This window comes from Salvia hispanica, chromosome 2 (assembly GCF_023119035.1).
Source record: "Salvia hispanica cultivar TCC Black 2014 chromosome 2, UniMelb_Shisp_WGS_1.0, whole genome shotgun sequence".
Lineage (NCBI taxonomy): Eukaryota > Viridiplantae > Streptophyta > Magnoliopsida > Lamiales > Lamiaceae > Salvia > Salvia hispanica.
Window position 1 is genome coordinate 26,917,972 of NC_062966.1, and position 17,261 is coordinate 26,935,232.

At 33.6% G+C, this 17,261-nt stretch overlaps 1 protein-coding gene across 1 annotated transcript; it reads left to right on the top strand.

Annotated features, from left to right (window-relative positions):
• Positions 1–3,852: 3,852 nt before the first annotated feature.
• Positions 3,853–10,537, top strand: LOC125208335 (receptor kinase-like protein Xa21). The gene is made up of 6 exons (XM_048107919.1): positions 3,853–4,699; positions 4,870–5,082; positions 5,386–5,454; positions 5,620–5,760; positions 8,054–10,042; positions 10,139–10,537. Exons 3-6 carry the CDS (start codon positions 5,424–5,426, stop codon positions 10,525–10,527), a joined length of 2,550 nt encoding a protein of 849 aa, XP_047963876.1. The 5' UTR covers positions 3,853–4,699; positions 4,870–5,082; positions 5,386–5,423; the 3' UTR covers positions 10,528–10,537.
• The last annotated feature ends 6,724 nt before the right edge of the window (positions 10,538–17,261 follow it).

Genomic DNA, 17,261 nt, shown 5'->3' on the forward strand with positions numbered 1-17,261 from the left:
AGCATGATTAATTCAAGTTATGAGCATGATACATGTGATAATTACGCGAATAGATTTTGTCTAAATAATCTGCTAAATAGATCTGATTATTATGTGATTTATTTACATGCTCTTCCGCTGCGTGCACCAACAAATAAGTCATACTAACATGTTACGAAGATTTAACTTCGTTCCAGAATATATTACTTCATTCTAGTAGGTTTTTACTTCATTCTAGTAGGTTTTTACTTCATTCCAGTAGGTTTTTACTTCATTCCAGTACGTAAATGTGGTTTCGCCGTCGCGTGCCGTTCTTTCTCTCTACAATATCTATCACCAACGCCATGGCGCTAATATGGTTTAATAAACACATGGAATAATGTAATAAATTATTGGAATGAAGTATGTGTAGAAGCATTTGAAGTACAGAATGAAGTAATAAACCTATATAATGAAGTAAAATGGGCTTGTAATGAAGCCGAAAAAATTTTCACAGCAGCACATCTCATCAAAAAAACTAGATCTAATGGCCCAGATTTGGTCTCTAGTTCGGTCTTTAAAATTGGTTCGACATTGATCACAACTCTATATATATATATATGTATATATATATATAGGGTTTTGATCTATGAAGACCAGATTTAAATACAGAAACGCAAAACAAAGTCATACGTAGGGCATTTTTAAGTCATAGTTAGTGTATTTTTAGGTCATGCTAACAAAGCATGACCCAAAATGATCTTAACATGACATAAACCTAAATCTTATAACATGACCTAAAACTGCTTAATTATGACCTTCCGTATTTTTGGTTAATTATTGACCATTAGATCATCTAATCCAAGGGCTAAGATTTGGGCTGCATTTCTGGATTTAAACACATACTTATTTTGATCATCTCCCTATATATATATACAAAAATGATCAATACAAAAATTGATCCCAATACAAAATCCAGACCAAATCCCGACCATGAGATTTGACAATCTAATGGTCAATAATTAAAGAAAAACATGGAGGGTCATTATAAAGCAGTTTTAGGTCATATTATAAACTTTGGGGTTGAGGTCATGCTAAGATCCTTTTATGCCATCCTTATTATAATGACATAAATATAAGCTTAACGATGACCTAAAAATGACCTATGTATGCTTGGTTCTGTATTTTTGTATTAAGAATGGGTTTTACATAAAATGGGTTTTGATCTATGTAAAACCCATTCTTAATACAAAAATACAGAACCAAGCATACATAGGTCATTTTTAGGTCATCGTTAAGCTTATTTTTATGTCATTATAATAAGGATGACATAAAAGGATCTTAGCATGACCTCAACCCCAAAGTTTATAATATGACCTAAAACTGTTTTATAATGACCCTCCATGTTTTTCTTTAATTATTGACCATTAGATTGTCAAATCTCATGGTCAGGATTTGGTTTGGATTTTGTACTTGGATCAATTTTTGTATTGATTATTTATATATATATATATATATATATAGGGGCGCACTATGGTCCATAAGGCAAATTCTGTCAAAAATCAAAGCAAATCTCAGCCCTTGGATCCTCAGATTAGATAGTTGTGATCATAATACCCGAAATACATTATTACACTAAAAGCGTTACATTATTAACTAGGCTACATTATTAGACTGCACAATCTATATTATTAGACTACATCGTGTTACATTATTAGCCGAGCTACATTATTAGACTACACAATCTACATTATTAGGTGACACGTGACATTAATCTAACGGTTACATTACAAGATCCAAGATTTGCTTTGATTTTTGACAGAATTTCACTTATGGGCCTGATCACATCCCCCATAAGTGAACTGTCAAAAATCAAAGCAAATCTCAGCCATTGGATCTTGTGATGTAACCGTTAGATTAATGATCAATACAAAAATGTATCTCAATACAAAATCCAGACTAAATCCTGACCATGAGATTTTTCAATCTAATGGTCAATAATTAAAGAAAAACATGGTGGGTCATTAAAGAAGTTTTAGGTCATATTATAAAATTTGGGTTTGAGGTCATGTTAAGATCATTTTATGTCATCCTTCTTATAATGATATAAAAATAAGCTTACGATGACCTAAAAATGACCTCTGTATGCTTGGTTCTGTATTTTTGTATTAAGAATGGGTTTTACATAGATCAAAACTATATATATATATATATATATATATAGGGATGTATTCAAATATGACATGAATGTATATATATATATATGTATATATATATAGGAAGGATACATGGATGTATTAATATGACAACCCACTTTATTGTAACACCATATTACCATTTTAGGCCGTTAGATTTGAAGATCGTGTGATTCTCAAACTGCCACGTGGCAGCCCGCTTTTATTAATATTTATTAAAACTCATATTCATGGACGGACGAAGTACGTATCAGAAGCCTACAAGCAGAGGATAATTCACACTAATACTCTCTCCTTTGCATGACAGTTAAGTCGAATTATAAGATTACTTGGGTCGATCTATTCTTTTCTACTTTGCATAGTATTCCTTCGTTCCACTCAAGATGTTTACCGTTATATTTTAATTTGTCTCACTTAAGATGTCCATTTTTTATATTTGAAAATAAATCTCTATTTTTTTTATTAAAGTATTCTATTTTATTTTTATTTCATTTAATCTACGAGCACTTATTTTCTCATACGCGTGTCAAAAACTTTATGGAGACTTTGAGTTGATGGGACTCAAGTCTCCTTTGCCAGGCCCATCGATCACGTAAAGAAAAGTATATACACACAACTGTTTATAGTCGTGCATATAAATTCTAACAGTCAAATTCATTATGTACCAAAATTGGGTGATTGAATTATCTATACTTATAGAGTTTAAAATACGTTGGTATGAGGAAACATCGATCAAAACTGATGGTACAAATTAGGAACAAATAATAGAAATGAAAAAGCAAGGGTGATAAAAATTGAATAAAATATAAAGAGATAGAATAAATTAGGAATAAACTAAAAGAATAAAAGTGTTAGCTTTTTGAAATCACGAGTTTTGTGGACATTTGCATATGTGAAACTAAGCTTCAAAATGAAACGGCAAGCAAATGTCCAAGTTTATCCTTTTTCAACTGAAATTAACTTCCTAATTAAATACTAGTACTTTTCTCCGTTTATAAAAATAGTTCATTTGTGCATGATATGATATGAATCTTAATGAGAAATTATTAAACTAAGATAAAAGGAAAAAAGTATATAAAAAAAGAGGAATATAGAGAAAAAAGTAAGTAAAGGATGAGAGATGAGAAAAAGTGGGTAAATTATAAGAAAGAAACTTTTTATATTTAGAAATGAGACTATTTTTATGGACATTCTAAATGGTAATATAAAACTAAGCCTTAAAAAAAGATCTGATGCAATTAATCCCAATATTTGGACGAATATTTCGGTTGACGAAGACTCATCCTTATAATCTAAAAGGAACTGAAATAAAAATCATTTAAGAAATTAGTTATACTCCTCTATACATACTACTCCCTCCGTCCCGCTTAAGATGACACGTTTTCTTTTTTAGTTTGTTCCAACTAAGATGACACATTTCCTTTTTTTGGTAACTTTCTCTCTCCAATTAATACACCCAACTACTTTTTCTCACTCCTATTAAAATATTCATCTTTCTTTCTCCCTCTATTTTAATACTTATACCCACCTTTTCTCTCTCCAATTACACACTTTAACTAATAACTCCTAAATTCTCGTGCCGGCCAAAAAATGTGTCATCTTAGCTGGGACGGAGGGAGTAAAACTATTACACTGCAAAATGCTAACCCTATATATGAAGCATAGATATGTTTTAAAGAACGCAGTGTATCAAATGAAACCAAGCACCAAATTAATGGAGTCTTTTATCTTCTTTGTTGCTCTTTCAATCTTATTCTTAAGTAGCCTTACCCTCTCCTTGGATTCTATCACCACTGACAAGAATGCACTCATTTCATTCAAAAACTCCATCACTTCCGACCCTTATGCTATCTTGAGCACCAATTGGTCTCAAAATACATCAATTTGTAACTGGAATGGTGTGACGTGCGGTCTCAAACACTGCCGTGTCACTGCTATCAATCTCTCTGGATACGGCCTTGTTGGAACCGTTACTCCACATCTCGGAAACCTTACGTTTCTTAGATATTTGGACATCAGTTTCAACAATTTCGCGGGGTTCTTATCGTTTGAGCTCTCTAAACTTCGTCGTTTGAAAGTGATGAATGTGGGAGCAAATTCAGTCACCAGAAAAATACCAACATGGTTGGGCAGTCTACCTCAATTGGAAGAACTCTATATGTACAAGAACATTTTCTTAGGTACAATTCCTGCATCTTTGTCTAACAATTCTAAGCTACAGATGTTATACTTGAACAATAATCAGTTGAGTGGGTCCATACCACGTGGTATCTTCAATATATCTTCCCTTAGAGAAATTGGAATTAGAAATAATAGCCTATCAGGTTGGCTCCCAAGTGATATGTGCTACAATACACACAACATCACAATATTATCACTCAGTCAAAACCAACTTGAAGGGCAGATTTCGCCAAATATATGGAAATGCACTCGTCTTGAGGTGTTGTCATTATCCAACAACAATTTCAGTGGAAACATCCCACGTGAAATTGGACGATTGGGAAGGCTTACAGAGTTGTACTTGGGGTACAATATTGGTTTTCAAGGTATAAAATTATTCTTATTCCGGTATGTGATTGTTGTCATGTTCGAAAAACACTAATGTTCATATCCAAACATGCAAAATTGACCATTATCTACGCAAAACAAAAGCTTCTCCACATATAACCTGATTATGTATACGAGGTCACTTATTATTTTCATTTTATAATTTCAGGAAGAGTTCCAACAGAAATAGGAAATCTTTCAAAACTAGAGATATTAGATATTCCTAGTGCTTCTCTAATCGGAGATATTCCATCTTCAATCTTCAACATGTCTACCTTGACATACTTGAGCTTATGTGACAATAGTTTGTCAGGAAGTATCCCAACTTTCGACAATCTCCCGAAGTTTAAGGAGTAATATCTTTGTGATAACAAGTTGACAGGTATGCATGTCAATCCAATAATATATGTCTCTAATGCATACTACCTCCGCCCCATTTGTGATAACAAGTTGCAGGTATGCATGTCAATCCAATAATATATGTGTCCCACTTTGAACTGCATGAGTTTTTAAGAAATATAAAGGAAAATGTATGAAAAAAGTTAGTGAACGTGTATCCTATCTTTATATGCAACATCTTTAGCTATAGATATTAAATATTGACGGCGCTTCTCCAAGTGGAGATGTTCCATCTTCAATCTGTAACATGTCTTCTTTGAGAGCTTATCTAACAATAGTTAAACAGGAAGTATTCCAACTTTCCACAATCTCCAGGAGCTTCAGATGTTATATCTTGAGAATAACAAGTTGACAGGTATTGTATGCCAATCCAATAATACGCATCTCTAATGTATAAGATGGTGCCAACAAATTTTAAAATGTGAAATATTTATTTTACATAATAGAATCAGTAATTACCTACGGTACTAACAGAATAAACAATCGGAAGTGACTAATTTAAAACCTCTATAATTTGTAGGTCATATTCCTCTAAATATATGGAAATGCAAACATCTTGAGATCTTGAGGTTATACAACAACAATCTCAGTGGAACCATCTCTCGTGAGATTGGAAATACGAGCATGCTTAGAGAGTTGGACTTGTCGTATAATCATTTCTCAGCAGTGACGGATCCAGGAATTTTAACAATCCGGGGCTGAAAATTTTAAAATTTACTCCCTCTGTCTCATTTAAGATGACACACTTTTCTTTTTAGGTTATCCCAAATAAGATCACACATTTCTATTTTTGAAAACTTTCTTTTTCCAATTAATACACTCAACCACTTTTTTCTCTCCTCAATTAAATATTCAACTCTTTTTTTCTCTCCATTTATTACTTACGCTCACATTTTCTTTCTCCAATTAAACACATTAATAAAAACCTCCTAAAATCTAGTGCCGACAAAGAAATGGGTCAATTTAATCGAGACGGATGGAATACTAATAATAGTAAAATATTACATATAACAAACATTACAATTTTAGAAAGAATTAGATAATAATTGTTATAGACGACCCGTTATATCTTGAAATTGTAGAAAATTATTTTCACTACCCATTTTATACACTCAATCGACCAAGGATAAATTTATTTTAATAAGTTTCACAAATATTCTGTATCTTAGGAAATTTAAGAATGTTTGGAACTAAGCTTTTTCATTATTTGTAATAATTAAATATTTTATGATGATTTGATTTTAATTATTAAGGGTGGAATTAAATTATGATGAAAATATTTTATAAGATAAAAAATTAAACAAATTAGAGATACATTGTTCGATAATAAATTAAATTTGTTAGAGATAAAATTAAAATTATAAAGTACTTTCTCAATTGGACTATAGATATGTTAGAGAGAACAAAATAAATTAAATACTCCTGTGATTACCTCTACTAGATGAACTGGGTAAATATAGATATTTATCTCTATTTTTTCTATCATTTGACACGTCAAAATTGGGTAAATATCTCTTATTGAATAAAAAAAGTTAAAAAACAGATCTTGTCTACTTTCCCTATTCATCTTTCTTCTCGAGGCAGCCGCGCCATCCCCTTTTTCTTCTTTCCACATTTCCTCTCTTTGCATACACTGATACACATTTACAACTATTTATCTCAGGCCTCTTCTCCACTTCATCGCCCAAGTCTTGTGATCTCCTTCCTAATTAAATTTTCAATTTTAGAAAATCAGGCGGTGGGATTCGCTGGATCTTGGGGCGGAGACTGGTCGGAGGACGGCCATGTAAAGGGGAGTCAGGGTTTGGGGCCGGCGAAGCCCCCGTTGGCGCGGGGGCTTGTCCCAATGTAGATCCGTCGCTGTTTCTCAGGTATACTATAATTGATCCTTCTTCCTTTTGTTTATGATTTCATCAAATTATTTGTATGAATTAGTTCAACCTGAAGTTCGATACTTACACTACAAAAAAGTCGCCAATTAGTGACGGATAGTGACAGATCAAGTTTGGGCAGATCCGTCATTAATGAACTTGTCGGTAAAAAGTATTAGTGGCGGTTTTTCCATCACTAAATTTACTATGACGGAAACTGTAGGTGACTACTGGCATTAGTGACGGACTAATCTGTCTCTAATTCTGTCATTAGTTGTTGAGCTGTTGGATGCCGTCACTAATTCAGTCATTATTTTGCGTATTTTTTAGTGTTAATTAAATTCCTCACATGGATTTTACCAATTTAACAACTTTCCATTTTTAGATTCTACGCACTTATAACATTTTTGCACTTATAACATTTTTTATGATAATTTAAATTCTTTAGTAAATGCATCCCGTTAGAATAAATTTTAATAACTGTTTTTTCAAATTAATAAAAAAAAACCTTCAATTTTGAGTAGGTGAATTAAGGGTTCTATTTAAATTATTATTCCCTTCGACTGCCATTAGGCGGCACGGGTTTTAAGAAATGTTAAGAAAAGTGGGTGGAAAAAAGTTAGTGGAATGTAGGTCTCATTTGTATATATTAGTTTTAAATAACATGTGAGTGGAATGAATTAGTGGAAGGTAGGACCCTATCACAATTTATAGTTAAAATGAACCGGGACTCCTATTCGTGGCAGATTAAAATGAAAAAACGGGACTCCCATTCATGGACGAAGGGAGTGTATAACTTGGTATGTGTTCTCAATTACATCGAAGATAGACACACTTTCTTTTTTTCATCTATCTCGCACATACTTATTTAAGAAAGAATTAAGATATTCAACTATTCTTTCTCTCTCCTATTTTATTTATCTTATCTACTTTAAAACATTTTACAATCAAACATCCAACTAACTTTTCACTCTCTAACTTTATTCATCTTTCATACTTTAAAATTCCTTAAAATAAGAGTGCATAAAATCTCATCTTCCCTGCCCGGACAGAGGGAGTAATATTCAATTTGGATATATTTGACAGGTGAATTACCACAAGAGATTGGCACTCTGCAAATACTTGAGACTTTCATTGTGTTCAATAATTCCTTATATGGATCTATTCCATCTTCGATTTTCAACATTTCAACATTGAAGAATCTACAGGCTTCATACAATGATTTTTCTGGTACCCTTCCATTAGATATGGGGAATTCACTTCCCGATCTTGAATGGTTTCTTGTGGCTTGGAACAACTTCAGTGGCCCAATTCCAAGTTCTATCACCAATGCTTCTAAACTTACTATCTTGGAGATGTCTTCCAACTCATTTAGTGGCTCCATACCCTTCTTTGGTAATCTGAAGCTCCTAGAGCAGCTACTCCTTTGGGAGAATAATTTGAGCGCAGCAGAATTCCCAACTCAGGAATTGGCATTTCTCTCTTCATTAACTAGTTGTCGACATTTGAAGAGGCTGGAAGTATCCGGAAATCCACTAAATGGCATCCTACCTGCTTCACTTGGAAATTTTTCCTCATCTCTTGAGAGAATTCATGTATCAGCATGCAACATCATGGGTATCATTCCGTTTGAAGTAGGAAACTTAAGCAGTTTGCTAAATTTGTATTTGAATGAGAATCAACTGAGTGGTCACATTCCACCAACAATAGGAAAAATGAACCGTCTCCAAAGAATATATCTTAGTGACAATCAATTAGTGGGATATATCCCTAACAATCTTTGTAGATTGTATCAGTTGGGGGAGTTGAGCCTTGCTCATAACATGCTGGTGGGTCCAATACCTAAATGCTTAAGTGATGTTAAATACTTGAAAGTCATCAACTTAGGATCCAATCAATTGATTTCAAAAATCCCTCCTAGCTTGTGGTTTCTCACAGACCTTGTGTTTTTGAGCTTGTCTTCCAATCATTTAAGCGGTCAATTGTCAACTCAAGTTGGAAATTTTAAGATGATCAACTCTTTGGATTTGTCATCCAATCAATTTTCAGATGTTATTCCCAGCTCAATTGGTGGTTGCCAATCACTAACATTTCTTAACCTTTCAAATAATATGTTTAGTGGCTTCATTCCTCATTCCTTGGGAGATGTCAAGGGTATGATTACACTGGATTTATCTTACAATACTCTTTCCGGATCTATTCCCAAGTCCTTAGAAAACCTCCACTTTCTTGAAAATTTTGATGTTTCCAACAACCAACTGGAGGGTGAAATTCCACATGGTGGTTGTTTTGGAAACTTCAGTGCTCCCTCCTTTTCCCACAACTTACATCTATGTGGTCCAATAAAATTTCAAGTTGCACCTTGCCCAAAAAATCATCATAGATCATGGTTGAAAAAACTCATTGTGCCATCAGTAGTTTTAGCTGTCATTGTTGTCATCGTAACGCTTATTCTCATAAGAAAGTGTAAACAGAAAAACGTGACACTCTCTACTTATATTCCACCATTAACTACTGAATGTAAGAGAATTTCTTATATAGAACTTGAACGAGGAACAAGTTCATTTAGTGAAACCAACCTACTTGGAAGAGGTAGTTTTGGTTCTGTATTCGAAGCAACACTTTTTGATGGGTTGAAAGCTGCGGTTAAAGTCTTCAACTTGGAATTGCAAGGAGCAACAAGGAGCTTTGACGCTGAAACTGCTATATTAAGCAGCATTCGACACAGAAACTTAGTTCGAGTTATTGGATGTTGTTCTAATATGGAGTTTAAAGCATTGATCCTCACATATATGCCAAAGGGGAGCTTGGATAAATGGTTACATTATGAGATGTATGATCTGGATCTTATACAGAGATTTAAAATAGCACTCGATGTTGCAGCAGCCTTGGAATATCTTCATCATGGCCACACATTCCCCGTTGTTCATTGTGATATAAAGCCAAGCAATGTGTTGCTTGATCAAGACATGACTGCTCATCTTGCTGATTTTGGTATTTCCAAGCTTTTCGATGGAGGAGAAACGGTCATCCAAACACAAACAATGGCAACCATCGGTCATGCAGCACCAGGTGACTCATTATACTGATTTTTTAAACTTTAATTTCATCAGATATAAATGTTTTACCTAGTTCTAACAAAATTTTGAATGCATGTGACACAATTAGAGTTTGGAATGGAAGGCAAAGTATCAACAAATGGGGACGTGTTCAGTTTTGGGATATTGCTGCTAGAGATGTTCTCTGGAAAAAGGCCAACAGACGATATGTTTGGTGAAGAGAGGAGTATAAAAGAGTGGGTAAGTGAAGCATTAGATGAAAATACAGCAACTGAATTGGTGGCGCCTGCTCTACTTTCAAGGGAAGATCAACATTTTTCTGCCAAGGTGCAATGTTTAATGTCAATATTTGAATTGGCAATGAAATGTGTAGCTGATTCAGCAGATGAAAGAATCAACATGATTGAAGTAGCATCAGCTCTGCACAAGATCTATGCTACTGTTGTGGCAGCTACAAGAACTCGTCGTCCACGATTTGCTGTTTCTGTTCGCCAATAATGGAGTTTGATAGCATATTAGCATGGACGTATAGTTGCTCAAATCAATTTATTTGTCACTGTTATGTGAACACTAATCCATTAGATTTGTACTGCCATTTGTAGTAGTTCATGATTTGATGAATGAGTCAGCTATCTTAGTTTTTATTTTTCAGAATATTGATGAAGATGTATAATTTTTGGCCCTTTGTACTTGTCTATTATTGATTTTGTTTGAATTCTTTTAAGATGGATAGCTTTTTCAAGTGTCATAACAAACAACACGATATGGAACACAAAGATAATGATACAATGCAGGATTCCAATGCCAAGTGTAATTTTCAAAGTGTCACAAATTTAGCAAGAGTGAATGCTGATAAATGGAGTATGTTTGTGCACTATTTTTCTGAGAGCTGCCAATTTATCTGATAGACTGATACTACTATCTATGAATCCGGGTTAGGCTTCTATTTTGACTGGGCCACTAAGCATTTGGATTTTGAGCTCACATTTTATTAAAAGCAAAGTGGGCTGCCTATTTAATTCTTATGGGTTGTTTTCGTTTATTTAATCTTGGACTCTTCTAATTTAATGGCACAGGCTAGGACTGTTTATCCCAATGTAACAAACTTTTCTAATTTAATTATGTTCTTAATTTAACATTGTAACCTTGCTACCGACACACATGTATTCTTGCCATTATTCCCAATAACCCAAATTATTTAATTAGGATTTTATTTAATTTTCTAATTTTATTAAGAAAAAATCTTTACAAATATTGTACATAATAAAATTTAGAAGCTAGTTTAAAAGTTAAGATAATAATCAGATTTAAAATGATTAATGTTCAATCTTGGTGCGTTGTACTCGAACAAGATTAATTTTGTGAGAGAATGCAATGGAGATAGCAATGATTTTTATCAAAAGCCATTCTATGAAACTACTCTCTCAGTCCATCATAATTGACACCGGTTGATTTGGCATGGATTTTAAGAAATGTAGCAAAAAGTGGGTGTCATGGGAGCTCCATTGGCGGATCGTGGACGATATCAACGTCTGGTTGGGATGTTAATCTACTTATCTCATACTAGACCAGATATAGCCTATGCGGTAAGTGTAGTGAGCCAGTTTATGCATCAACCCCAGCGGATCATCTTGAAGTAGCATTGAGAATTGTGAGATACTTGAAGGGGACTTTTGATCATGGAATTATGTTTAAAAAGAATGACCATTTGGAGATTCATGGGGTACACTGATGCAGACTGGGCAGGAAATCCGATTGACAGACGATCTACCGCCGGATATTTCACCTTTGTTGGTGGAAATTTGGTCACATGGAAGAGCAAGAAGCAGAAAGTAGTAGCACTTTTTAGTGCAGAGGCTGAATTCAGAGGGATCAGGAGTGGACTAACTGGAGTATCGTGGTTGAGGAGATTGATGAAGGAATTAGATCTATTTTCACAGAAAACATGCCAACTTTTTTGTGACAACAAAGCGGCTATCTCAGAAAATCCAGCTCAACACGAGAAAACAAAACATGTGGAAGTCGATAGGCATTTCATAAAGGAAATTATTGAGGCTGGGATTGTGACTTTTCCTTATGTTCGATCTGAAGATCAACTCGCGGATATACTGACGAAGGCAGTAGTCACTAAGAATTTTCTAAGTTTTCTTAGCAAGTTTAAGTATCGGGAATCTCGTTACTCAACTTGAGGGGGAGTGTTAAACAAGGAAGAAAATATGGTCAAATATTATAGAAGATTAGTAGAATATTTTTACCTTGTTTAGATTAATGAAATTTAGGGAGGTTATTCTTACCATATAGAATACTCCATCGCCTATATATAGATGGAGAATTCATGTAAACAATTCATTCAGAAAGATATGAAATACAATTACACCTCAATTCAAAACAACAACATTTTCTAACTGTCCAAATCATAGTTTGAAGTTTGTATAGTATATAGACTTTGCATTTTATCATTACTCCTCCAATATATATGTGATCCTACTCTAATGATCGAAAGTCACTAACCTATACTATCCTAATTTGCAAAATTGATCATGATCTACAAACACAAATTACTTATATAAGGTTTATCAGGAGGAGTTCCAGCAGAAATAGGAAATCTTTCAAGACTAGAGACATTGAACATTGGCAATGCTTCTCTTACCGGAGATATTCCTTCTTCAATCTTCAACATGTCTTGTCTTCCTTGACATACTTGACCTTATCTGACAATAGCATATCAGGAAGTATTCCAACTTTCCTGAATTTACCAAAGCTTGAGATTTTATATCTTGATCGTAACAAGTTGACAGGTATGTATGCCAATCTCATGATATTGTCACAAATGTAATCTACCAAAGCCGGAGCAGTTATATCTTTATAATAACAACCTGACAGACGTAAGTCAATCCCATAATACGTGTCGCAAATGTACTCTATATCTTCATATGGCTATTATATTTTGATATACACTCTGGTTATGATACATGCACAAGTAGAGGTGAGCAGATTATATTGAAAAAACTGGTAACCAAAATAAATCATATTAAAACAATATATTATAAATTTCGAAAGTAAATTTGTCCATTTCATTATTTGGCTTATAAATTTGTGCGTTCTTCATAAAGTTTTTAATTAATCAAACTTGAATTATAACTGTCTGCTCTTCCATAATCAACTTATCAAATTTTGATGCCACTCAGTTTTCTGGTAGTCAATCTCCTATTGCTTGATTTATATCATAACAGACTCACACTCACAGGTGAAATTCCAACCTCTATCACCAATGCTTCTCAGCTTACTGATATATACTTGAGCAGTAACTCATTCACCGGTTCTGTTCCCGACTTTGGTAATCTAAGACAGCTGCAAGTCCTTGGCCTTAGCGAAAATAATCTGACTGGAGTAGACTCGCCGAATCAAGAATTGGGATTTCTCTCTTCTTTAACAAACTGCCCAAATTTGTTTTGGTTGGATATCAGTAACAATCCAATCATGAATGGTATCCTTCCAGCTTCCATTGGGAACTTGTCTACTTATCTTTCCAGCTTTACAGCATCTAACTGCAGCATCAGAGGTATTATTCCTCCTGAAATTGGAAATTTGAGAAGTTTGGAGGTTTTGGATTTATCTAAGAATCAACTCTCAGGATTCATCCCAACTACAATTCCAGTGGGTTGTAGTCTCGAGTCACTCGACTTAAATGCTAATAAGTTGGCAGGATCATTACCCCAATCCCTTTCTAATTGTCCAAGTCTGCAGGTTCTTGATATTGGAAACAACATATACAAGTCACTTTTCCGGTTTGGACTGGAAATCTCACTGATCTTCGTGTCCTCATATTGAGATCCAACAACTTTAGTGGTACCATTCCTTCTCACACTTCCAATGCTACTCTTCCATTCCCCATGCTGCAAGTTTTTGATGTATCCCATAATGCATTCATTGGCAATATGCCCCATGAATATTTGATGAATTTTTAAGCGATGATGGATGTATGGGAGAATCACCGAGGAGAACGAGATCTGTCTCGATTATATATAGATTCATTGACAATAGCAATGACATTAACAGTGAAAGGTATTGATAGAGAATATAACAGAATTCTGAAAACCATGACAACCATCGACATGTCATCCAACAGATTCTCAGGCTATCCCAAACATCATAGGAAATCTGAATTCCTTGATATATCTGAATCTGTTCTCACTATACAAAAAGTTCTCATATGATCATCTTTACATATTAATATACATATACATTATTATTCCCCTTCATTATCGTTAGTATGTTAGTCCACTGCACACCACACAATGTAAAATTACTGAATTCGTTTATAAATTAACATAAAAAAAAACTAAAATTCTACGTACTTTTTTTGTGAATGTAGTCAATTACAAAGAAGATGCAGTAATTACATGAGGGACTAACGGACTCTATAATTTGTAGGTCAAATTCCACTAAATATATGGAAATTCAAACATCTTGAGATCTTGAATTTAGGTAAGAGCATCTCCAATGGTCGGCTAGCGACCGGCTAGCCGATTCGTCGCGCTGGCCGATCGGCTAGCCGAACCATTGGAGTCGGCGAGCGGACCGGCTGGATCCATCTGTTGTCCAATGGTCGGCTAACAACAATTTAAGTGGATCCATCTCTCGTACAATTGGAAATTCAAGCATGCTGGAAGAAGATGGTCATGATTATGGTATTCTAGAAGGATTCTGTGTGGCAGGCTGTTGTTTCCTAATATGGATGTGGATTCGTAATCGGTGTGACTGTGGGTTGTCTGATTCTTTGGTACGGAAGGCCTAAATGGTTGGTGGAATGGATCTACAGATTTTACAGGATAAAGATGAGAAGCCGTAGAGGAAATGTGGAACTACAAAGAAGAAGAAGATAGCAAGGTTGAACCTTTGATGTTGAATGTTGAATAATGGGCATTGTTGTTTTCTCAAGTTTATTTGCATCTTATGTGGAACTTTCTAAGTAATGTTCTACTATCCATTGCTTCCTTATCCATGAGTGGCAATTGAGTTACAATTGTTTGGCATTCATGTGTTTTGGGCTTTTCGAATTAGAAGGTTTGGGTCTCAACCAATAATTATAACTTGGGCTTATTTAACTGCTAAGACTTCTTAGGTGTGCTTTGTTAATCACTCCTAATTTTCATTGCAATGAATGATACTATTATCAGATCAAAACTTCACTTGATTGAAAATGAGGATTAAGAAAAAATGATTTTTATGGACAATGAGGAAAAAGAATGGTGGAATAAAAACAAAGAGAATTTTCTATGATAAATTTATGACCAAAGAAGGTAGACATAATCAAACAAGACCAATAGTATATATAATAATGTTTTCATTTTTGTCTAAGAATAAGTTCTAAACAGTTTATGAGATTTGAAAACAAGTTTTAATATCTAAAAGTAAGTTCTCAACACATATACTTTTTTAATTTCTTCTCTATTCAATTTTTTTCATGACCTAAAATTTTCTCTAATCTCTATTTAATCTCTAGCATATAAGCACCATCATCCAAATATTTTTACATCTTATAAGCTTTTAAGACACTGCATCTTTACAGCTATAGAAACACTGTATGAGCTTTGAAAACATATCAATTCTTGAATAAGCTTAGTTAAGAAGCCCTAATTTCATTTTTCACTATAGTATCTTGCTTAAGCAATTAAATTAAATACGAACAAATATAGTATGTCAAACTTGCTGACCGACAAAATTTTAGAAATTGTTGTGTAATGGAGTATCTGAATGAGCTAGGAAATATAGTTGAAATATACTAATATGTAGAGAAAAAAAGGTAATTGGGATATTAATGAAGATAGAGTGAAATCGACAGGTAGTTGAATATACTTTTTCAAAATTTGTAAATGTATAATTTTTATTGAATGGACTAAAAAAATGTATATTTTTCTTATTCCACTCAAACAAATTGACTAAAAGAAAATGGAGTGTCATATACTACAAGATAATTTGAAAAAGGGACATATACTCCTAAGATGGAGTCTCATATACTCCTAAAAAATTTGTAAATGTATAATTTTCTTATTGAATGGACTAAAAGAAAAATGTACATGTCTAGATCGTAAAAATATGTTGGAGTTTGATAAAAATTACACTCTGTTTATCGATGAATAATAAAGAAAGAAATATTATTCGCCCCGTTTATCACGTTAAGTATATATTGACAATTGTTTTCTAATACTCCGTCCGCTATTAGGAGTCTCATTCCTTAGCGGTACGGTTTTAAGAAATATTAAGAAAAGTGGATGGAAAAGGTTAGTGGAATAGGAGGTTCCACTTGTATATATTAGTTTTAAATAAAATGTGAGTGAAATGAGTTAGGTGAAGGTGAGACCCTATTACCATTTATGGTAAAAATGAACTGAGACTCTCAATCGCGTATAGATTAAAATGAAAAAATGAAAATCCTGTTCGCGGACATGGAGTATTTCGATTAAATTACTAAACGTAGAGAATAAAATTAGTATGGTGAAAAAAACCAAAACGAAAGGTACACAAGTGGTGGAAAGACGATAAATAAAGGAATAGTACTGCAACATTTATACTGGTTATTCACAGTCTAGACCCTGCGAATAGCTGTAAAAGTGTTGACAGTAATTGCAGTGATGGCCCCATCCAAAGGAATCCAAGGAAAATGAGTCTTTTCATGGGCTATAAGATTTTATGTAGGTTAATTTTATGTATTAAGTAAAAAAATAAGATAGAAATAAAATAGAGATAAAAGTATTTTTATTTATAATAATAAATTATTTTGATTGGAATAAATTAAAAAGAAATGTTGGTCTATCTTCAATGGAATGAAGCGAATATTTAGAAGATTTATTTCGATTTTATTTTAAAATAAAAATTGAAACGTGACAATTTGAGTTGACGATGTGGACTCACATGTGTCAATATTTCTAGTACATGTACTCATCCGTCTCTTGTCTCTTTGTAGCAGAGTTGTATTGCTTTTTTGTTATCCCACTATAATTGAGTCATTCTTTTTTGGCAAAAAAATAACATATTTCGTTTATCTTACTACTTTATTTCCTTTTCATATCTCTATCTATGTGCCGTTTTCGTTTCTTATTTTATTCTCTCTTTACTCAACTCATTTAATGCAATTTTTTAATTTTCGTATTCAAAAGAAATGTCTCTACTACAAAAGGACAAAGGGAGATAACCTTTTTTTTGTCCGCAAACTTAATTAAGGTATCAAT